At 41.8% G+C, this 24,402-nt stretch overlaps 1 protein-coding gene across 1 annotated transcript in view; it reads right to left on the bottom strand.

The window, feature by feature from the left end:
• Mtmr12 (myotubularin related protein 12) overlaps positions 1-24,402 on the bottom strand; it is a 72,907-nt gene that overhangs the window by 29,547 nt on the left and 18,958 nt on the right. The window contains exons 2-6 of the mRNA XM_013018531.1: positions 12,140-12,200; positions 8,336-8,478; positions 6,607-6,679; positions 4,786-4,916; positions 3,300-3,384 (exon numbers count right to left, since the gene is read on the bottom strand). Of these exons, the coding sequence (XP_012873985.1) occupies positions 3,300-3,384; positions 4,786-4,916; positions 6,607-6,679; positions 8,336-8,478; positions 12,140-12,200 (493 nt within the window). The remainder of the gene's footprint in view (positions 1-3,299; positions 3,385-4,785; positions 4,917-6,606; positions 6,680-8,335; positions 8,479-12,139; positions 12,201-24,402) is intronic.

The raw sequence follows: 24,402 nt of genomic DNA, 5'->3' as shown, positions 1-24,402 counted from the left end.
GGGCTGGCTTTGAACCGTGATCCTCAGATCTCAGCCTCCTGAGTAGCTAGGATTACAGGCGTGAGCCACCAGCGCCCGGCTTTAGCTTATCTTTTTATAGTACAGAAAATGAGTTGTTCTTGTTCCGCTCCCTGCAAAAGTAATTTATAGCTCCATTCTCATTTTACCACAAAATAATTTATGTAAAACAAAAAGATTGTGTGAAGCACTAAAAGATGGGTATGACACCAAGGCTAAAATACTGAAGAATTTTTTAGCCCTACCAATATGTGCATAACAACCCAACTTGAATAGCATGTCAGATACTTGAATAAAAATCCCTCTGCCCTTTAAAGTTGTACCTAACATCTGGCTAGTATGGCACTTGCTTACTGAAGGCCATAAAGAGCTCAGGCAGCTACATTAAGAGCTGGGGCCTCATAGCCCAGGGCCACATCATGGTGACAGGTACTTTGGTTCCTAAACCAGCCCTGGCACTACCAGCTAGAATGAAATGCCTAGGAATAATGCTCTTGCAGCCCAGTAGTTGTAATCCTTGGTCTTCTCCTAGACAATAATCTGCTGACTGAAGGTAACATGCACCAAAATAGTCTTCTGGGAAAAACAAAGTATCTGCTAAAACCACCCCTCCTGTTCTGGTTAACAAAACCAGAAAACAAAACCATAGCAAAAATAAAAGGAAAAATGATGATGACAATAACCAATGTTTGTGTATATTGAATATCCCCAATCTAAGAATCTAAAATCTGAATACTACCCAAAACTTGAGTGACCATGTAAGAATGTAAGTAGAAAATTCCACACCTGACCTCATGTGACAAGCTAGTCAAAACACAGGTGTGGGTTGGGGATATAGCTCAGGAATAGAGTACTTGTATATCATGCACATGGTCCTAGGTTTAATCCCCAGCACCATATACACAAAAAAGTACATTGAAAATACTGTAGCTGGGCACTGGTGGCTCATAGCTATAATCTTAGCTAGACCTGGGAGATTACAGTTCAAAGCCAGCCTTGGCAGAAAAGTCCAAGAGATTCCATCTTCAATTTGTCAGCAAAAAGCTGAAGTAGAAGCATCCTATAGTAGCAGGGCCTCAGCCATGAGTAGGAAATGCACAGTGAGTACAAAGCCCTGAGATAAAGCTCCAGTAATTGTGTGTGTGAGAGACAGACACACACAAACAGAGAGAGAGGGGCAGAGTGCAAGAGAGAGTGAGAGAGCGAGAGAGCGAGAGAGAGAGCGAGAGAACGTGAAAGAGAGCGCGAGAGAGAGCACCAGCATGAGAGACAGAGAGAATGTATGTAACGCAATTGCCTTCAGGAGCCAGGCACTGATGGCTTACACCTACAATCCTTTCTACTTAGGAGGCTGAGATGTGAGGATTGTGGTTCAAAGCCCACCTAGGCAGGAAAGTCCATAAGTTGCCTAACTCTAATTAACCACCAAAAACAGGAAGTGGAACTGTGGCTCAAAGTGGTAGACCACTAGCCTTGAGCAAAAGAGCTCAGAGACAGTACCAAGCCCTGAGTTCAAGCTCCATGACTTATTTTTTTTTTTTACAAACAGCCTTCAGGTTATATGAATACATGTATATGAAATATACATGGGGCCTGAATTCTGGGCCTGGGCGCTGTCCCTCAGCTCTTCAGCTCAAGGCTAGCACTCAACCACTTGAGCTACAGCGCCACTTCCGGCTTTTTTCTTTTTGCTTATGTGGTGATGAGGAATCGAACCCAGGGCCTCATGCATGCAAGGCAAGCGCTCTACCACTGAGCTACCTTCCCAGCCCCTAAATGAATTCTTTATTTAACACTGGGTCCCGTCCCCAAGATTATTTCATTATACATATGCCAGTATTTCCAGTTTCAAAACACTTCTGTATCTAAATATTTTGAGTAAGAGACACTCAACCCGTGTAACACTATGTTGAAGACACTATTTTGAGCGCATTACATTTTATTAATTTAATCTTCAGGACAGATAATATAATAGGTTACCTACTGATGTTATAAATATGGCACAGAAAAGCTGAATAACTTGCCCAGGTAACAGTGCTAGGCAATGTAGAAATGAAATTCAAACCCAGGTAGCTAAAATGGAAATTGTCATAAAGTGAAAATGCAATATATAAATAATCCAATAGATATATTAAAAAAAACAAAACTTGGGCTGGGAAGGTGGCTCAGTGGTAGAGCGCTTGCCTTGCATGCATGAGGCCCTGGGTTCGATTCCCCAGCACCACATAAGCAAAAAGAAAAAAAGCCGGAAGTGGCCCTGTGGCTCAAGTGGTAGCGTGCTAGCCTTGAGCTGAAGAGCTGAGAGACAGCGCCCAGGCCCAGAGTTCAGGCCCCACGACCGGACCAAAAAAAACCCACAAAACTTACTCAATCCCATAGGCCTTTTCTTTTTCTTTTAATGTGTTTTTTAAAATTAGTATACATCACTCTCACTTAACCCATCTTCCTCTCAGAACTACCCTCCAGGCTTCATTGTTCTTACCAATACAGGCAAGTCCTTCCTTAAAATTCCCTGGTATTAGCATTTAGGACCTTTGAGCCAAACCACTTTTGTAAATTATTAAGCCAGAGAACAATTAAAGATACTCAGGTTGCAAAGTATATATACACTCCTCACTGAAAAAACTAATTGTCCCATTAGCCTCAGTTCTTATCTTTACTTCCCCAAATAAAGGAGATTAGATGGGAGAAAGGAGAAGGATGGAATTTTTAAAAAGATGCTCTGTATCCTGGCCTCTGGCACAAAACTCTACTAAAAGGCAATGAGCTGAGCACTGATGGCTCACCCCTGTAAACCAAGCTACTCAGGAGGCTGAGATCTGAGTATCATGGTTCAAAGCCAGACCAGGCAGGAAAATCCATGAGCTCATGTCTAATTAATCACAAAAATCTGGAAGTGGAGCTGTGGCTCAGGTGGTAAGAGTGGTAGCCTTGAGCAAAAAAAAACTCAGTGACAATGCAGAGACCCAGAGTTCAAGGCCCAAGATTGGCATAAAAAAAAAAGAAAAGAAAAAAGATAAAGAATCCTGCCTACATTTAGGGGAGAAGGCAGAAGCTGGAGTATTTCAAGCTCCAGACCACACCAGGCACTATCTCAAAAGCAAAATAAAAACAAATAGGCTAAAGAAAGGACTTAAGTTGTAGAGAGTTTGCCTAGCATGGGTAAGGTCCTAGGTTCAATTCCTATTTTCTCTCTCTCTCTCTCTCTCTCTCTCACACACACACACACACACACACACACATCCTGCTGATCATAAAACTAAAACTCAGAAAATTCTTACCTGTGTTGTTTTGTGCATAGGAAAACAGAAACAATCTCTTCAGCAGTTTAGGAGATTGGGTATGATGAATTATACCACTGACAATCTGGAAAAGCAACCAATGGATATAGTTATATGCTTTTGACAGCTAAACCTAAAGACAGGCAAGAGATAAATTGTCTAGGTTCAAAGTCATGCCAATAGGGCTTCAAGGACAATAGCAACTCTTGTTGGGGTCTGAATCCATCACTTAGCTCTTGGAATAATGCCAGGCCAACAGAGTACTAGTTTTTAGGCTTTTTAAGAGCTCTGAGTTTCTAGGGAAAATTAGAAAACATAGTCTAATTTTTCAGAAGCAAAGTTCTGAAAAGTGAAAGTGCTGTAAGTCAGGTGCACTAAATATCTAACATGTCAAAGAATTACAGCTGGAATCTGTTTTGTTTTGACCTACTTGTGTCCTTTAGGATCCTCAAAAAGAGTAGAAAAAGCACTGTTTGTCTATTGAATCAAACAAAAGTCTGTTTGAATAGATGACTAAAACCATTATCCAAAATTAAGTGTCTGGTTCCTCACGGAATTTTCCATATTCTCACCAATCTTCACCTGCTCAGAATAGATAGTGAAGTCACATTTATTCTAACTGAATTACTGCACTATCTGAAAGAAAAGGTGTTATCTATAGGTGTGCATAACACAACACTCATGAACTAGCTTCATGCTAGGTTTTTCCTGAGGTGTTTAACTTGATAAGAGAAGGTCTGAGAGCTTCACTATCTTAAGAGAAATTTTGGGATTGCACGAATTATCCAATTGTTACAGTCACTTTTAAATGTGCTAGCTCTGTTACAGATCTTGCTTTGCAACGAGGAAATGATATTTAGTTTCCAAAGACACACTAATGGTGGTAAATTGCTCCTTTAACCTATATACCTCTTTCTTCCACACACAACCACTCTCCCACAGGTAAATTCGTTTATTACCAGGAGTTAGAACTCAGCACTACTGCCTTTAGACAGACTGTCAGAAATGGAGAAAGGGAATAACTTTTAGCTGTCCCATCCTCTTGTTCCCCAAACCTTTTTCATACCAAGGGCCTCTTGGATATTTATAACACCCTTCACTGGCACAGAAAATCATCAATATAGGGAGACAGCCACAGAAGCTGATGAGAATCATAAAGCATTTGTGTCTGTGTCTGTCCCATCATGTACCAGATGATTTAATTGGACTTGTACGACCCATGGTCCAAATATTCCCTACCCTTGCTTTACAGACTCCAAGAAAAACATTATGAATTGAAGGATCAAAGGTTTCATTTACCAAGTTGACATAAAAGTATGCTTTACTCAATTATCTCTCATACTCTAATCAAAGAATACAGGATTACAACTAATTTCAGCTTTATAGAGTAAAAGGTTCCTCTTTACCTTCATGAACAGAAGCAAAACAAAACCAGTGGGGGAAATCTAATAGGAAATAAAACCTATAAATGCATGTGACTAGTTACCCTTTTGACTTCCTCTTCCTTTGTGTACCTCAGACAAAAGTGGAACACTCGGAGGTCTTTGCAGTGGATGATAAGTTTCTCAGGGTATTTCTTTAGCTGTCCAAAGAGAGTCTTTTTTTTCTCATCAAACACTACAGGGGAGTGATGAAACCAGGAAATTATGTTACAAAGCAACCCTTAATGTTAAAGAAACAATGCACAATTAACTTCTTATGACAGGAGCTCAGTCTCTCCTAGCAGGAACTCTGGCTCTCTGAGAACAATTAGGTTCTTCATTCCTCTAGAGTCAGTATAAGACCCAAATGGACTGGTCACTGGGGCCAGAATAGACTCCAAAGGCCTGAAGAACACTCAGCTCTAAAAGCTGAGATCATAAAGAATGATTGGTAGAGGGATGGGAATGAGGTTTAGTGGTAGAATGTCGCCTAGCATGCATGAAGCCCTGGGTTCGATTCCTCAGCACCACATAAACAGAAAAAGCCAGAAGTGGCACTGTGGCTCAAGTGGTAGAGTGCTAGCCTTGAGCAAAAGAAGCTCAGGGAAGTGCCCAGGTCCTGAGTTCAAGCCTCAGGACTGGCCAAAAAAAAAAAAAAAGATTGGTAGAATGCTGAAGACATGCTTTCAGACTAGCCAATGCTCAAGTTTATAGCTAACACCTCTCATGACATCTTCTGTCTGCTCCTGAGCCTAGATCAACTGAGCACCTAATGGTGTTGAGAACATCACCAGTGGCTACTGAATAATTTTTGAAAATAACTTTAACCCAAAAATGGAGAACAGAGAACAGAGATACTTGACAGTAGATACTTATCTAGTCAGTACAAAACAATATAAATCAATCTTTAAAGTAAAACCTACACAGCTAACACCGATATTAGATACTATGGCCAACACTTAACATGGAATGATCTAGTATGAAATATTAGGAAGAACAGGTTTTAAGTTATACTGTAATCCCAGTGCTCAAGAGGAAGAGGCAAGATTTTAAGTTTGAGTTTACTCTGGGCTGACACAGTGAAGCCCTCTCAACAACAAAAGAGAGAGAATAATGAGGATGAATATGGTTGAAATAGTTTGCTTACATGAATGAAAATAGAACAATAAAACCTATCAAAATGTTTTAAGGAGGGAAAAAGGAGGTAAGAAAAAGTGATTATGGTGTGAGATTTATTGAGATACATTTGGACATGTGTAGACATTTCATAATGAAACCCCTTCCTTGTATAATTAATGTATACTAGTGTTAGGTCCACCTGGGAAAATGGCCCCTTCCCTTCGTTTTCTCTTCATGTGAAACCACACATTGACCCTTTCCCCTTTGTTCTCTCTCCCTACAAAACTGCACATGACCCTCCCTAGAAGTCACCTGTAACCACCAGGAAACTGGTCACTGTGCACCTACGAGTTAGTGGGAGGTCCCCAGGCTCTGAGGTCACTTCCTCATCCACTGCAGTTACACCTCCTTCTTGCTCTTCCCTATATAACCTTTCTCCGCCATTAGTTCCAGCTGCCTCACCCTACCCTAGAGTGCAGCTTGGCTCTCCCAATAAACTCTTTTCTGCCTGAACCATGTGGTAGTCGTTTGGCAACCCTTACATATAACTAGTTTAAAAAATAAAAAGACTATGTTTCAAGTCCAAGTTTCTCCAGTTAAGCAATTCCAAAAAATTTCCTTCATACTTCAATTTATCATCGTGAAGGTACTTTATATGACAACATATATGAATACATTTGAATAAACTGTAAGGACTACAAGAAAATGATCACTTTCAGCTATATATTACAAGATTGGAAATAACACAAGGGAAAAAAGATACTTACCTCCATAAATCTGATCCACACAATGGAGTGTAATGTCATTTTCTCCTATAACCTTATTCTTAAATTGAGTCTCCTAAAAGATTTAAAAACACAAACCTGTAATTCCTTTCTATGCACAGTTTTCCACTTTGTACTGAGATAAAAGAAAAGGCAACCAATCATCCCTAAGAATGGGACGATGAAATATGTAAGAAGAGTTCTGAGCACCTGTTTTCAAAATTAGGAAGAGAGCCAGACTCCAGTGGCTCACATCTGTAACCCTAGCTACTCAGGAGGCTGAGATCTGAGGATCAGACTAGACAGGAAAGTTTATGAGAATCTTATCTCCAATTAACCAGCAAAAAAGCCAGAAGTGGAGCTGTGGCTCAAGTGGTAGAATGTTAGCCTTTAGCATAAAAGCTCACGGACAGCACCCAGACCCAGAGTTCAAGTCACAGGACTTGTGTAAGCACACGCATATGTGTGTGTGTGTGTGTGTGTCTGCCCCCCCCCCACATATGAACACATACACTAGGCAGAACATGTCATTTCTGGGATGCTCCCATGGAAACACATCCTGCCATATACCATCATTTTAAGAAGTGTGAAGAAGTGACAAGCTGGTTAACTTTTTTCCACATAAAACCAATAAGTGACTGACAGAACTACCCGAGGCCAACTTTAAGAAGAAAATACAGAAAGATTCAAATTTCTAGAAAATACTCACTTCAAAGAGAAGCAGCACAGAGACAAGAGTTGGCAGATGCTTTCAAAAGCAAGGGCTAAACATTTAGGGCTGGGAAGGTGGCTCAGTAGTAGAGAGCTTGCCTTGCATGCATGAGGCCCTGGGGTCAATTCCATAGCACCATATAAACAGAAAAGGCCGTGGTGCTGTAGCTAAGTGGTAGAGTGCTAGCCTTGAACAGTACCCAGGCCCAGAGTTCAGGCCTCACGACTGACAAAAAAAAAAAAAAGCAAGGGACTTCGGAAACAGCTGGCACTCTGGGGCCAAAAAAGTCTCTGCGGGGGCCAGGAAGGTCTCTGGCTGGGTTTCCATTGGCATTCAGTGCTCTCCCATTGCGACAGTTCTGTCTTTTCTTCATTGTTCATTCGTAAGTAGGGACATGTCTCACAAGGACAGAACTACAAGGTTCAGATTAAAAAGCTCAAGTTAAAGTCTGGACTCACTATTAGTTTCATTACTAAACTCAATTCCTGGATTTGAGGAAGATTGGGATACAGAAAACATGGGGAACTAATATATTGGGGAAAAGTGTTATTTCAATGAGTGATTTAGCCAGGCGCTGGTGGCTCACACCTGTAATCCTAGCTACTCAGGAAGCTGAGATCTGAGAATCGAGGTTCAGAGCCAGCCCAGGCAGGAAAGGCTGTAAGACTCTTATCTCCAATAAATCACTCTGAAAATGGGAGGTGGCCCTGAGCTCAAGTGGTAGAGCGCTAGCCTTGAGCTGAAGAGCTGAAGGACAGTGCCCAGGCCCAGGTTCAAGCCCCATGACTGACCAAAAAAAAAAAAAAAGCAAACCAATGTGACATGAGGCATAAGTGGGAAGTTGTTTAATGGTCCTGCTGCAAGGACTCTCTGAAGAGAATAGACTTATGATAAGAACAATTTCTATCTTCTGCTAATATTATGTGTTGGGTATGGCAGGATTAAGAAACTGGGAGGGGAGCAATACAAGTCCTAATTGCACTCTTCATTCTAAATTCAGCAGATCTAGTTCATACGTACGTAATTATCCAAAGCAGATTCATCATCACCCAAGAAGGCAATCTTAAAGTCTGTGCAGACAAGTCTCCCATAGACTCCACGCTGACAGGAATCTTCCTGCACATACTTCAGGACTGTGCTGGCTTCACAAAGCAGCTGTTCACCTGGTAGAAACTAAAGTAAGTCTTCAGAGTCCCCAGGGAACACACTATATGCAAACACAAAGCTTCCCACTCTGTTTACGTAAGGACAAACACATAGTACACTGTGGCATTTCAGAATGAGCCACTCTTCAGAATGTCAGGAGCTTCAAATTTAGAAGATAAAAACAAGGGGTTGGAGGTATGGTTCAGGTGTCAGGGTGCCTGCCAATGGGGGTAAAGTGTCAGGGAGTGAGTTTGAGTCCTGATCTCAGACAGAAAGAAAAAAAAAAAATAGAAAGCAAGAGTGGGAGGAGCAAATGGCTTAGGGACACCATCATACAGGATTGCTCTAGTTTCTCACTGCAAAGAATGGAGGCTTCAAAATAGGTGGCAATTAATTCAGCTGCACTTTGAGGCACAGATCTAAGTGTTTTTATTACTTTGACCCCAGCAGATGTTTCAGAGCAGTGATACCCTAAATGAGGAAAGGCAGGCAGGCTGGTGTGCAGAACCTGGATGCACACTTCACTCCCTTTTCCTGTGGGAGATGAGGGTTTCCACAGCTTCCTCAGATACCACAGATGCTGAACTCCACCCTCACCCCACAACACCACCTTATTCTGATTACACTTAGCCAGCAGGATGAGAGGAAAATAGAGGTCATAGCTGGTGGGAAAAAAAAAACCACACAAAAGAAAACATATCCTCTCTTTGTTGAGAGTACTTCCTCTCAATGGCCCATGTGAGCAACTGTAGTTCCTGGAGACGAGTAAGCATTCCTGCTTCCTAGAAGCAGAAGAGCCCCACGAGGGCTAGAGGATGAGCTGAGGGCAGGAAAAAGAGAAGGAAATGGGAGAAATGAAAAACTAAGTGAACTACTTTGCAACAAAAAAGAGAAAGGATTTTCTCTTCTCATTTGTCCTCTGGATTTCCCCATCTTCTTTTGTTTTGGGTCGTGGGCCTGAACTCTGGGCCTGGGCGCTGCCCCTCAGCTCCTCAGCTCAAGGCTAGCACTCTACCACTTGAGCCACAGCGCCACTTCCAGCTTTTTTTTTTGCTTATGGGTACTGAGGAATCGAACCCAGAGCCTCAAGCATGCAAGGCAAGCGCTTTACCACTGAGCTACCTTCCCAGCCCTTGGATTTTCCCATCTTCAAGTGTACTTGTTAGCTGGAAGTTCATTAAGACAAAGAAAGAAGAGTGAGGGTAGCAAACTCACACTATCAAGCGAATATATTTTATGGTGCTTTCTTCATTTTTCAAGGAGTAAATTACCTCTAACTGAAACACTAAGGAAATATCAGAAGATGGCTCAGTCACTAGGTCAAGCCTCTAGAGAGATCACAGAATTTGAAAAAACAAACAAACAAACAAAAACAACAATGAAGTAAAGGCTTTGTTAGGGTTTAAAATAGCCCAAGAAAAAGAGCAGCCACTAAGTTCAAAATTAAAGACAAATGGACAAAGCTTCAACTCCCAAGGTGAAAAAGATGGAAAAGTTCATCTCAAACCAGGACAGCCCCCTCCCCTGGTCATGCACCAGAGACCAGAGATCAATGTGCAGTAATAAAACAACCTGCTGGTGACACCCTCTGTATCCATGGATGCTGCAGCCAGGGTCAACACCTTGTCTGTACCAGATATGGACTCAAGAATCGTGAGAACTAGGAGTTGCGAAGGGCTTAGTACAGGCTGAGACTGACAGAAATTAACTGTGAACTCACATCTGTAGACCTAGAAAAGACCATCAGGTAATCCAGAAGATCATAAAATATATATAACTCCAAATTAAAAATAAAAAACAAATTTCAGAATCTCTAATCCTAAAAGCAGGGAGAAAAAAAAAAAAAGAAAGAGGGCTGGGAATGTGGCTTAGTGGGAGAGTACTTGCCTAGAATGAGTGAAGCCCTGGGTTCTATTCCTCTGTACCACATAAACAGAAAAAGCCAGAAGTGGGGCTGTGGCTCAAGTGGTAGAGTGCTAGCCTTTAGCATAAAAAGCTCAGGGACAGTGTCCAGGCCCTGAGTTCAAGCCCCATGGTGACCAAAAAAAAAAAAAAAAACAGGAAAGATAACACAAGGTTTAGATCATTACAACATAAAAAAAGTCTTTGAAACTAAAAATAGTTTAAAAAAAGTTTCAGAATTTCAAGGTGTTTTACCAACGGGTTGATCAATTGGAAACATCTATTTATTCATGCCCCCTTAACCACCTGAGGAGACCGCTATTGTTTGAGGAAAACATACGTAAAAACTTACGAAGTTGGGGACTTGTGGCTAATACCTATAAGAGGCTAAGATCTAAGTACTGTGGTTGGAAGCCAGCCTAGGCAGGAAGGTCCATGAGATTCTTATCACCAATTAACCACCAAAAAAGCCAAAAGTGGAGCTGTGGCTCAAGTGGTATAGTACTAGCTTTGAGCACAAAAGTTCAAGGTCAGTACCCAAGTCCTGAGTTCAAGCCCCAGGACTGGCACAAAACAAACAAACAAAAAAACAAAAAAAAAACAACTTGTGGGGAGGAAAAGATATTCTGAATTGGGGTGAAAAATAGAAAAAGAGTATACTGTAAGATTTTCCACATATGGGGAAGATATGCCATCAAATAGTTTCTGTTCCTAAATCTAGAAGTGATTAAAATTTAAAGTAATCAATCCAAACCCCTTCATAATAAAAATGACTACAGAGCAAAGCTCTGATTGCCCCACGGCTGATAAGCCCCAATATTGCCAGTACTGCTACTAGAGACACCAGTAGACGGGCAGATGAGGTCACCCATCAACTGTGCTGTTCAAGGGCAATTTTAAACTTGGGCAGAGGGAGAATGTATGGGTTTTAGAGAACTCTTCAGGAAACTTAAGCTTTTCCTAAATGGAAACTAGAAATACTATAGTCCTAGTAGAAAAAACTGAAAAAAGGCCTCATTTGCTTGTCTGAGGCAAGCATTTTCCAGGTTCATTTTTATTGGGTCAGGGAAAAAAAAGAGGAAAAAAATTTTTTTTCCAGGACTGGGAAGGTGGCTCAGTGTAGAGTGCTTGCCTTGCATGCATGAGGCCCTGGGTTCGATTCCTCAGCACCACATGAGCAAAAAGAAAAAAAGCCAGAAGTGGCGTTGTGACTCAAGTGGTAGAGCACTAGCCTTGAGCTGAAGAGCTGAGGGACAGTGCCCAGGCCCAGAGTTCAGGCCCCACGACTGGACCCCAAAAAAGAATTTCCAGCTGGATGTTGGTGGCTCATGCCTGTAACCCTAGCTACTAAGGGGGCTGAGATCTGAGGATTGTGATTCAAAGCCAGCCTGCACAGAAAAGTCCATGAGACTGTTACCTCCAATAAATCACTCAGAAAAAAACAAAGATGGCACTATGGCTCATGTGGTAGAGCACTAGCCTTGAGCTAGAGGCTCAGGGACAACACCCAGGCCCTGAGTTCAAGCTCCAGGACCAGCAAAAATAAAATAAACATAAATAATATTAATAAATAAAAATAAATTATTTCTAGATGTTGTAATACTCAGAACCAAGTATAGTTATTGATGTAAAGACCTTGATGTCTTTGTCCAATTTGTTACTATGATATGCTAGAGGATGAAAACAAAAGCATTTATGTATAGTGATACTAAGGATGATGTAATTTTTCACTGGCTTTGAGTTGTATATAAGGAACTATACCAACATGACTGTTACCTGGCAACAAGTGAAGAGTTGCTTCCTTCTCTGTTACTTCCTTTTCATTTGTGTGAATTTCCTTTAGAAAAAAAAAGAAGAGCAAAGGTCATATTTTTCTTTGTTTCAAGGCTCAAAATAACATAAATGTTATTTTCAGAATACACTAAGCCTTCACCTCATGAGCTCTGAGATTTTAGGAAGATAGTTTTTCTTTTTTGCAGAGGGTAGGAATTGAACCCAGGCCTCTCACAGACTAAACAAGCAATCTACCTTTTGAGTCATTCTACTAACCCTAATAAGCTACTTTTTCTTTTTACAAGCTATTTTTTTGGGGGGAGGTCAGTTGTGGGGCCTGAACTCTAAGCCTGGGCACTGTCCCTTAGCTCTTCAGCTCAAGGCTAGTGCTGTACCACTTGAGCCACAGTGCCACTTTCAGTTTTTCTGTTTATGTGGTGCTGAGGAATTGAACCCAGGGCCTCATGCACACAAGGCAAGCACTCTACCACTGGAGCCATCTTCCCAACCCTTTACAAGCTATTTTTTAAAACATTTTTTTGCTGGTGCTGGTGGCTCATGCCTATAATCCTAGCTACTCAGGAGGCTGATATCTGAGGATCCTGTTTCAAAGCCAGCCAGAACAGGAAAGTCTGTGAAACTCTTATGCCCAATTAATCACAGAAAAAGCCAAAAGTGGTGCTATGGCTCAAGTGGTAGAGTGCTAGCCTTAAGCAAAAGGATCCCAGCACCCAAGCCCCGAGTTCCACCCCAGGATGACAAAAAAAAAGGAGGGGTGAGGGAGAAAATGGACAGAAACAAGGAATGTTTCTAGTTAGTGCAGATTCACTGCTCTAATAACCCACTAGGGCTCAGTAAAGATAGCTGAGACATTCATTCCCCTTTCTTTTTTTTTTTTGGGTCCGGTCGTGGGGCCTGAACTCTGGGTCTGGGCTCTGTCCTCAGCTCTTCAGCTCAAGGCTAGAGCTCTACCACTTAAGCTACAGCGCCACTTCCGGCTTTTTTTTTTCCTGCTTATGTGGTGCTGAGGAATCGAACCCAGGGCCTCATGCATGCAAGGCAAGCGCTCTACCACTGAGCCACCTTCCCAGCCCCTTCATTCCTCTTTCTATATTACCTAAGATCATGAGATTGTACCAAGGTACAATCACTTCTATTGGGCAACTGATGCTTAGCTAAGTATCACAATTTCTAAATAAATATGTCTTCTACTTCAGGTTCAACATTTACTAGATATTTAAAGATAATAAGCAGGCTAGAAGCTGAAGCTCATGCTTATAATCCCAGTTACTCAGGAAGCTGAAATCTGAGGATCAAAGTTGAAGCCACCTTGGGCAGGAAAGTCCATGAGACTCTTAACCACCAAAAATGTCCAAAATGGAGCTGTGACACAAGTCATAGACTGCTAGTCTCAAGCAAAAAAGCTAAGAGACAGAGAGCTCAGACCCTGAGTTCAAGCCCCAGTACTGGCACAAAAAATAAAAAAAGATATTTAGCCAACTTTTTAAAATGATGCTTGCAAAACTATCATAACAAGAAGATGTGGCAAGCCTCCTAATGAAGTCTACCACATCATCTCAGAAGCATTCTTGCCAAAATATCTAATCTAACCTTAGTATGTTAACCTCAAAATGTTTGAGCTTCTGTGGCAATCTGTCCTGAAACTCTAGAAACCAGGAGTGGTTGCATATTCCTGTAATCCCACCACTTGGGAAGCAGGAAGATCATGAGTTCAAGGCCAGTTTTTTTTTTTTTTTTTTCCCAGTCATAGGACCTGAACTCTGGGCCTGGGCCGCTGTCCCTCAATTCTTCAGCTCAAGGCTAGCGCTCTACCACTTGAGCCACAGAGCCACTTCCAGCTTTTTCTTTTTGTTTATGTGGTGCTGAGGAATCGAACCCAGGGCCTCAGGCATGCAAGGCAAGCGCTCTATCACTGAGCCACCTTCCCAGCCCCCAAGGCCAGTTTGAGAACCATACTGAGAACCTGTTTCAAAAACAAACAAACAAAAAAAAGAAGAAACACAGGGACAGAGAAATACATTAATTACCATGTGCCACAAGGATACAGTCAAATCTTGACTAGAGACCAGATACTAGTGGCTCATGCCTGTAATCCTCATTACTCAAAAAGCTGAGATCAGAGAATTACAGGTTAAATCCAGCCCCAAGCAGGAAAGTCCCTGAGACTCTAATTTCCAGTTAACCACCAAAAAGCCAGAGAAGTGGAGCTGTGGCTCAAGTGGAAAAGCACTAACCTTTAGCACAAAGGCTCAGGCACAGTGCTCAGGCCTGGAGTTGAAGCCCGAGGAGTGGTACCAAAAAAATCTAAGAAATTCTTTTTTTTTTTTTTTAGGGGGGAGGGTCCGGTCGTGGGGCCTGAACTCTGGGCCTGGGCGCTGTCCCTCAGCTCTTCAGCTCAATGCTAGTGCTTTACCACTTGAGCCACAGCGCTACTTCCGGCTTTTTTCTTTTTGCTTATGTGGAGCTGAGGAATCAAACCCAGGGCCTCAGGCATGCAAGGCAAGTGCTCTACCACTGAGCCACCTTCCCAGCCCCAATCTAAGAAATTCTTAAAGCACACTTTGTCAACAAAACTACACATATTTAACTTTCATAAAAGGCTATAGTAAATAACATATTGTCTGAATTTGTTGATAGAGACTACACTATGGTATTAGAATTTACACCCATCTCAAGGCTGCTTAGAATGCAACAGTTTTCCCAGAGACTCCACTTTGAATATTGTCTAATTTGATGGTGATTTCTGTCCAGGGAGATGTGAATAAATCAAGTCATTCTGGGGCAGGTCTTCTTAACCTGGGGCATGTTAAGTCATCCTGGGAGCTCACTGCCCACTCAGACCCTCACAGTCCCCCACACAAAACAACTGATGCGGCCTAGTCTGTGTGTGTGTGTGTGTGTGTGTGTGTGTGTGTTTCCATCCTGGGATGTGTGTGTGTGTGTGTGTGTGTTTCCATCCTGGGATTTGAACTCAAGGTTGGGGAGCTGTCCCTGAATTTTTTTTTTTGTCGGTTGTGGGCCTGAACTCTGGATCTGGGCACTGTCCCTCAGCTCTGCAGCTCAAGGTTAGCCCTCTACCACTTGAGCCACAGCGCCACTTCCGGCTTTTTCTGCTTATGTGGTGCTGAAGAATCTAACCCAGGGCCTCATGCATGCAAGGCAAGCACTCTACCACTGAGCCACCTTCCCAGCCCCTCTGAATTTCTTTTTGATCAAGGTTAGCACTCTACCACTTGAGCCACAGCTCTACTTTCAGCTTTTTTGGTAGTTTATTGGATTTTCCTGCCCAGGCTGGCCTTGAACTGTGATCTCAGATCTTGGTGGCTTATGCTTGTAGTCTTCTGGTTTTGCAAAAAGTACCCCTGCTGATCAGATGCACTGTTCTAGTTAGCAAGACTAAGTACTCATGTACATACTATGAGTGTTTGGAAAATTCAGAAATTCTAAGAGGTTTTATTATCTGTCTTAAGTAAAAAAGTTAAATGAAAGCACAATTATTTTTGACAGGTTCTATCATCTTCCACTGAAAATTCAGAAAGCAATGCTATTCAGTTGTTGAAAGACTACAGCAATCGTCTTGACTAGTGCCTTGTGCAGTCCAAATACTGTAGCTAGCTTGGAGAAGATTTGCCTGCTGTTGTATCAGCCTGTTGTATTATTTTGGTGTTTTGTTTTGTTTAAAGATGAGTCTCCCTATTTAGCCCAGGTAAGCCTCAACCCGGCAACTGCCTCAGCCTCCCTAATGCTGGGGTTACAGGCAAGTGCCACCACATCCTGTATTTCAGAAAACAAAACAAAAAAAACCCGAAGGTATATTTTAGGTTTCTATCCAACCCCAATTTCAGATCACTGTAACCTAGACCTCCTAGATTGAACAAGTTCTTCTACTCCAGTTCACTGGAAGAGAAACTAACAAGGACAGTTGTTTCATAATAATCTCTGAATTAATTTGGCTGAAGAGCTCAGAGATGATAATTAAGCTGCTTAAAATATAGACGTGGAAATCAGACCACAAACATGGAGAAGCAAAGGAAGCAGTTCTGTAGAGAACTGGTACACATAAAAAGGGTAAAAAGAGATAAAAGCAAGGCTTTCTGACACACAATAATGGCCTGAACTCCCAAGGCTTTCCAGGCTTCTGTGAAATCCAAGCACACCTTTGACCCACCTGTATCTTCAAAACAAATTCCCTCCTTGGCAGAAATTAGCTACAGTGGGTTCTGTTTATTATCAACAAAGGTATTGACTTAAGTCAACTGTATAATCAACGAGAAACCACAAATGCGTGGAAATATGTCGATATACAATATTCTAGAACCACAGGATGAAGATCTAATGTTGCAACTAGTGCCTCACAAGTAAGATTGGCAAAAAAGGTCAAATGCCAAAGGCAGCATCTACAGCCTTCAGTATGTGAGGTTTGGGTGGGGGAGCATGTATGGAGACTGTAAATGTAAAGCCACATAAGATTTGTCCATTATTCAGCTTATATCATCCTTCCCAAATTGCTTTCCTTGGCAGCTATCATCATATGCCCATTACAACCTTGGATGTGGAAACATGCTTCCACAAAACTTGCCAGATATAAGGGTATAGCCCATAATATTTCAAAGCTAGGGCAGGAGGACCATGAGTTCAAGTCCAGCCTGGTGGCAAGCCCTACCTCTGCAAACACACAAAAAGAGAAAAAAGAGATAGGGAGAGAGAAAAGGAAGGCTCCATTTTTACGTGAGAAAAGGAAGCTCTCCATTTTAAATGACGGTGTCACAGTAAACAAAATTCTCAAAGATGAGTATCAGTCACCTAGAGCATTTAACCATTTCCTGTAAGAAAAAACGAGGAGGCTGAGGACCTTTTCCCACTACTCTCATCTTGATCAAATGTGTCAAAAGCTTAGTACACATTTTCTCATTTAAAAAATACTGACTCCTCTGCTTCCACCAGATATTATTAAATATCTTTTAATATTGGCACCAAGCTGCTAATTAAAAACTTAGTCATCTAGAGAAAAGAGAAAATCTAAAGAGCATCTAAGTCATCCAGGAACCACATATTTTATGAAACATGCAATAATTTCAACACCAGAAAATGACGAAAAACTTCCCACTAAAATAGCCATTATTCATCAGACTTCCTTCAGCATTGCAGACAGGAAAGGAAAGGTCAGAACGACACAGTGATACATACATTGAAACTGAACTGCCAGTGTCTGAAAACAAAACAACTCACCTATCAAATATACGTGAGCCCCTGCATCAAATACCAGTAAATCTAAACCAAGATCCTATACATCCTAAACCCAGCCGCCTCACCTGTTTGGAATACTGCCAAAAATCTACTGAAAAACGGCTTCTGGGCAACAATAAGAAAGTGTTTCAACTCTGTACACAGTGATCAAAGTCCTCCACAATCTGCCTGACAGATTCCACCTCTACAGACGCTTTTAACTTCAATGATAAGAGTCTATATTTAGTATACTTCTACAGTATCATCAGATACGTATTTTTCCTTAGTAGCTAATCCTAAAAACAATTCTAGTGTTATCTCCATTTTACAGAAAACTGAGGCTTAAAGTGAATCAGTAACTTGACTGAGATTTTAAGAAAAAGTGTGTTATTAACCAAGGATTAGCTCAAACACTATCAAACTCATTGCACATACTGCTTACACTTGGAAATATTCTAACAAATAAGATTTCCAACACTCTACTTTTTAAGAAATTATTTTATTTCTTGTTTATGTGGTACCAAGGAATCAAATCCAGGGCTTCATGCATGCTAGGCAAGCACTCTACCACTAAGCCACATTCCCAGCCCAACACCCTACTTTTTACAAGAGGGAAAAATCACTGCTATGGTAGGAAACCTGTCTTATCACAAAACTGAACAAATTTGAAAAATTCTCTTAAATAAAACAATAGAAAGGGTTATTTTGAAAAATTATATATGCACATATTAAATAGCATGGTGAAGAGTCTTGATGCATTAATATACAGTACTTTTTTTTTTGCCAGTCCTGAGGATTGACCTCTGAGACTGTATACTGACCCTGAGCAACTTTTGCTGAAGGCTTAGCACTGTACCACTCGAGACACAGCACCACTTCTGGATTCTTCTATGATTAATTGGAGATAGGAGTCTCATGGACTTTTCCTGTCCAGGCTGGCTTTGAACCACAATCCTCAGATCTCAGCCTCCTGAGTAGCTAGGATTACAGGCCTGAGCCACCAGTGCCTGGCAAATTTTTAAAAAAACGAATGGCAGCCAGGCGCTGGTGGCTCACACATGTAATCCTAGCTACTCAGGAGCCTGAGATCTGAGGATCATGGCTCAAAGCCAGCCGGGGCAGGAAAGTCTGTAAGATTCTTATCTCCAATAAACCATCAGAAAACTGGAAGTGGCGCTGTGGCTCAAGTGGTAGAGTGCTTGCCTTGAGCTGAAGCTGAGGGACAGCGCCCAGGCCCAGAGTTCAAGCCCCACAACCTACAAAAAAAAAAGGGAATGGCAGGAAAACAACAGGCTAGGGATGGGGGCAAGGGTACTAGCTGGGTGTTTGTTACCTAGGAGGGCATATGAGGATTAATATGGTCAAAGTGGTCTGTATACATGAATGAAAATAGAATAATGAAATCTGTTGTTGCTCTATTAGGGAAAAAAGGAAAGTGATAGAGAAGGGTGATTGGGATACACTGCACACACATGTAGAAATGTAGCAATTAAACTCTCCATGTTAAACTCAGCTACTATTCCTGAGGATCTGCTGGAAGGCTGTGAGGTCTACTGGTTCTCAAAGAATCAGGGCTGGGAAGGTGGCTCAGTGGTAGAGTGCTTGCCTTGCATGCATGAGGCCCTGGGTTCAATTCCTCAGTACCACATAAGCAGAAAAAACGGGAAGTAGTGCTGTGGCTCAAGTGGTAGAGTGCTAGCCTTGAGCTGAAGAGCTCAGGAACAGCACCCAGGCCCAGAGTTCAGGCCCCATGACTGAAGGGGAGGTGGGGGGTGGAGAAGAGTCAGTTTGCTGGTTTCTCACCAAGTTCATATTCAGAGTGCACATCTCTTCAAAAGAAAAAGAAAGATCATAGATCTTGAAAAGAACTGAGGTAGGAATAGGGGGTCACAAAAAAGCTCTCACAGGTCAAAACACTTTTACAAATATTTACATCACCAGCTTTGAGTAGAAATAAAGTTGTTCTCAGACAGATTTTATCCAGCCAGAGGGGCCAACTCCAACAAGCAGCATCCTTCAATATTGCTAAAGATAGCAAAACTTAGTTTTTTCCCTATTGTATTTGGTGCCAAAGTGTTGAAAAGATACAACATCAATGTTTAAGTTACCCTACTTTTTTTTTTTTTGTCGGTCGTGGGGCTTGAACTCTGGGCCTGGGCGCTGTCCTTCAGCTCTTCTGCTCAAGGCGAGCGCTCTACCACTTGAGCTACAGCACCACTTCCGGTTTTCTGGTGGTTTATTGGAGATAAGAGTCTCACAGTCTCTCCTGCCCGGGCTGGCTTTGAACCGCGATCCTCAGATCTCAGCCTCCTGAGTAGCTAGGATTACAGGAGTGAGCCACCAGCGCCCGGCTTAAGTTACCCTACTTTTTAAAGAATCATCATATAATACTGGTTTCCCTACTATCCAAAAAATCTGAGTGGAAAAAAATTTGAACCCACATATTGCATAGTAATAAATTGAAAGTGAGATTTTCCTTTTTTTTTTTCTTTGTCAGTTGTGGGGCTTAAACTCTGGGCCTAGGTGCTGTCCTTCAGATCTTCAGCTTAAGGCAAGCACTCTACCACTTGAGCCACAGCACCACTTCTGGTTTTCTGGAGGTTTATTGGAGATAAGAATCTCATGGCCTTGCCTGTTCAGGCTGGCTTTGAACCTCGATCCTCAGATCTCAGCCTCCTGAGTAGCTAGGATTACAGGCATGAATCACCACCAGCACCCAGCAAGAGATTTTCCTTTTTCAAATAGAAAGTTGCATTTTAAATACAGCATAGCATTAATAATTCAAGTGATTGTTTTTCCTTGTGTTTCTCCAATCTTTGCTGCATGTATTTGTTTGTCTGTTTGGTTTGGTTGGTGTTATTTTTATTTATACGCTTGAATTCCAGGGCTAGCACTCCTGCTCAGCTTCTTTCATTCATGGCTGGTGCTCCACCACTTGAGCAGCATTTCTACTTCTAGCTCTTTGTTGGTTAACTGGAGATAAGAGTCTCAGATTTGTTCCTCCTTCCCTTCTTCATTTCTTTCTCCCTCAGAAGCCAGGACCTCTTGCATGATAGGCAAACACTCTACCACTTGGCACCCTGATAAACATTCCCTGGCCCTAAAAACTGTTACTTAACAGTTTTATATTTACTAGTTTATTTAACCCTCACAGCATGTCTTTGAGGTAGTGTTTTCATAGGCATGAGTATATCCATCATATTAATGAACAGGCCAACGGCAATGTGGTACAGTGGAATTCAAACTTAGGTATTCTAACCCCTATGTGTACCACCTTGCAAGATGCCATACTACTTCTTATCTGAAAAAAAGAAAAGACAAAAAACAAGACAGAATGATCAGTCAGGCACTTTTAGACCTGTTTTCAGGTCAAGGAAGGCACCACAGAAAGGGCCCAAGAAGGTCTGTGTGTGGGAGGGCAGAGGAAGCCTCCTTTCCCCAAAGGAAACCAACACCTAAGAACCCCAAGTAATGAATCTAATGACACTGGTGCTTCATGCACACCAGCTGAGACAGTTTTAACCTCATCTTACTAGGACATCAGTCTCTTAGTTGCTACTTCAACCAACCCTTGAGAGTTCAATGAATATCTTATGACTCACAAATCCAGAAAAGACTCCAACCATGAATACCTTGCTACATACTGTACAGGAAATTCTGTGCTCCCTTCAAGAGCATACTGCTAACCAAGCACCAGTGGCTCATACCCATAATCCTACTCATGGGTTCAAAGCAAGCTGGGCAGACAAATCTGAGACTTTTATCTCCAATTAACAAGCAAAAGACTGGAAGTGGAGGTGTGGCTCAAGTGGCAGAGTGCCAGTGTTAAGCAAAAAACCTAAGCAAGAGTTTGAAACCTCCAAGTTCAATCCCTACTACTTGCATGCATGCGCGCAAGCACACACACACACATGGTTATCTTTATCCTTCTGCCCTCAATAACCAAGCTATCACCAAATTCTATCATACTACCTACTAAATCCATCCACAATCTATGCTCCTCTTATGACACCAGTACATTCTTCTAAAAAGTATTTATCATCACTTACCTAGACCACTGCAATAGTTGTCCAACTGGTCTACCAGTACTTGTTTTTCCTAATCCCTTCTCCACCCTCAAATGGAGGTGATACTTAGTCATGAGATGGTAAAAATGCCTTGACATGGCATATGAGGCTCTGCATATGTACTTCTCCAATCCGGCCTTCGTTCCTGTTAGCCCGTCAAACTTGTCGTTTCAAATTCTTTAATTATTTAAACCTTCCTTCCCATCCTTCAATAAACTTTATCCTCAGAATCTAATACTGGCCTTGTATATTTTAAGTACTGAAAATATTTTGTTGAATAATTCAATTAATAATGACTAAGGCCGGGTGCTGGCAGTTCACACCTGTAATCCTAACTACTCAGGAGGCTGAGATCTGAGGATCGTGGTTCAAAGCCAGCCCAGGCAGGAAAGCCCATGACACCCTTATCTCCAATTAACCACAGAAAACAGGAAGTGGTGCTGTGGCTCAGGTAGTAGAGTGCTAGCCTTGAGCTGAAGAGCTGAGGGATAGCACCCAGGTCCAGAGTTCAAACCCCACGACCAACAACAACAACAAAAAGTCTAGTAAGAAGTTTTAGAAACACTCTTTTTTTTTTTTTTTTGGTCAGTCATGGGCTTGAACTCTGGGCCTGGACACTGTCCTGAGCTTTTTTGCTCAAGGCTAGCACTCTACCCCTTTGAACCACAGCTTCACTTCCCGCTTTCTGGTGCTTAATTGGAAATAAAGAGTCTTGTAGAGTTTCCTGCCCCAGCAAGCTTTGAACCACGATCTTCAGATTTCTGCTTCCTGAGTAGCTAGAATTATATGCATGAGCCACTGGTACCTGGTACTTCGTAATTTTTTACACATTACATATTTTTCCCAACTGATTCGGTAATACATGTTTGTAGTCCCAGCACTCTAGACGTAAGACAGGAGGATGGCAAGTTCAACATTAACCTGGGTTATATAGCAAGACCTTGTCTCAAAATTTATTTCATTTTGTTTTTTCATTCACTTATTTGTTGGTTTTTTGTTTGTTTTTGTTTTGCAGTCCTAGGATTTAAACTCAGGGCCTCATTCTTGCTGGGTAAGTGGTCAACTACTTGAACCACACCTCTAGCACCATTTATTTAAAGAATCCTACTTACTCAAGAGGCTGAGATCTTAGTATCATGATTCGAACCAGCCTGGGCAGAAAAGGCCATGACTTTTATCTCCAATTAACCACCAAATAGCAGTAATGGTCCTGTGGCTCAAATGATAGAGTGCTAGCCTTGAGCAAAAAAGCTCAGAGAACATGGCACCTTTGGATCATTCCTGTGATTCTAGTTACTCAGGAGACTGTGATTTGAAGATTATGGTTCAAAGCCAGACCAGGCAGGAAAGTAAAAGTAACCTTGAGCAAAAAGGTCAGGGACAAATTCCAGGCCCTGGGTTCAAGCCCTAGGACCAGTGCGATCATGTACACATACACGTACACACACATACACATACACACACACACACACACACACACACACACTATTGATTCTAAATTCAGTATGAGCCAAAGAAGTATATGGAAGATTAAGAAATAATAGCCAGACTTGAGCACTAATGTGGTGGTATCATCAAATACTCCATATTACAATATATACTATGAAAAGAAAGCATTTCCTTAAAGGCTGCCATGTATATGATGCTAATCTCAAAAGACTATTACTGGTGAAGCCTTTGCAGAAAGAACTGCAGCAGGGCAACAGAGGTATATGGGCCTGGCATCATTCCAGATCTTGTAGTGAATTTGCCCAGCAACTAATGAACCATTTTAACCACTGCTTCTGTGCTCTCCTCGTTGCTTAAGGTGATAGGAGCTTCTTAACCCATCATCTGGTTTCCATGAGGAGCCCAAAATCTTCCTTATGCCTCTGCTCCTTCTATTTACTATCCTTCACCTCTGACACACATTGTCAAATGCCTAATCAGTACATGGAGATAATCTTACTTCCATAGCTGTGAAATGTGACTTAAAATTCCTCACTGACCTTATGAACTATTATGTTCAATGTGCAGGAAATAAAGGTAGAATCAGGCAGAACTGGTTCTACTGGCTCCTTTTCAAAAATTATTTCATATGAAAGCTAAACAAGTTTTCAAGAAATGCATCAATTGAAATGACCTAGGAGCTGGTGGCTCAGACACATAACCCTAGCAACTCAGAAGGCTGAGATTGTGGTTTGAAGCCAGCCTGGGTAAGAAAGTCCTTGAGACTTTTATCTCTAATTAACCACCAGAAAATAACCAGAAGTGGAGCTGTGGTTCAAGTGGTAGAATGCCAGCCTTGAGCAAAACAAAGGGACAGCGCCTAGTTCATGCTCCAGTACCAGCACAAATGCACATACAAGCCCTACAAACTATGAATAGCACTTTCTGCTACTCCATTTGAGTTTGGACCAACCTTGATATTATGGCACAAAAGACAAAAACTGTTGGCACTGGGGTCACAGCATGTCCAGATATGTATTGGTAGTTATTTATCTCAGTGGCATAAATTCAATTAGAACAGAGGCACTATATAAATGAAGGGTAGTTCTGTCATAGTGGTGGGATCAGGACTGGGTTTTTGTTGTTAATTTCTCATTTCAATGTTTACCTCAGTGTTATGCTAATCTTTGTTTTAATTTGAAAAAAAAGATAAGGGCATGGAAAATAAGCTTTCTAGTTTCCACAAGTTTTAACCCAAAGATCAAAAAGAGCTGGCTAGCCACATCTGTTCTGACTCCCACTGTGAGTATCAACGCTCCCAGGACTTGCAGCTGGCACTACCCCTTCATCTAAAAACCCCACTCAGGCTGAGCCAGAAGCACTCTCCTTCTCAAAGACAAGGTATAAATGTTGGATTGTCACCCATTCTCCACCAAGCTTATGGCCCAAAGGAGACACACCTACAGGAATCCTCATCATATATGTAACTGGCCCAGCACTGAAAGTTCTCAACCATTTCTGCAA

The sequence above is a fragment of the Dipodomys ordii genome, unplaced genomic scaffold (assembly GCF_000151885.1).
Source record: "Dipodomys ordii isolate 6190 unplaced genomic scaffold, Dord_2.0 Scaffold41, whole genome shotgun sequence".
NCBI lineage: Eukaryota > Metazoa > Chordata > Mammalia > Rodentia > Heteromyidae > Dipodomys > Dipodomys ordii.
The sequence above is the reverse complement of the archived record's forward strand: the minus strand, read 5'-3'. Positions and strand labels throughout refer to the sequence as shown.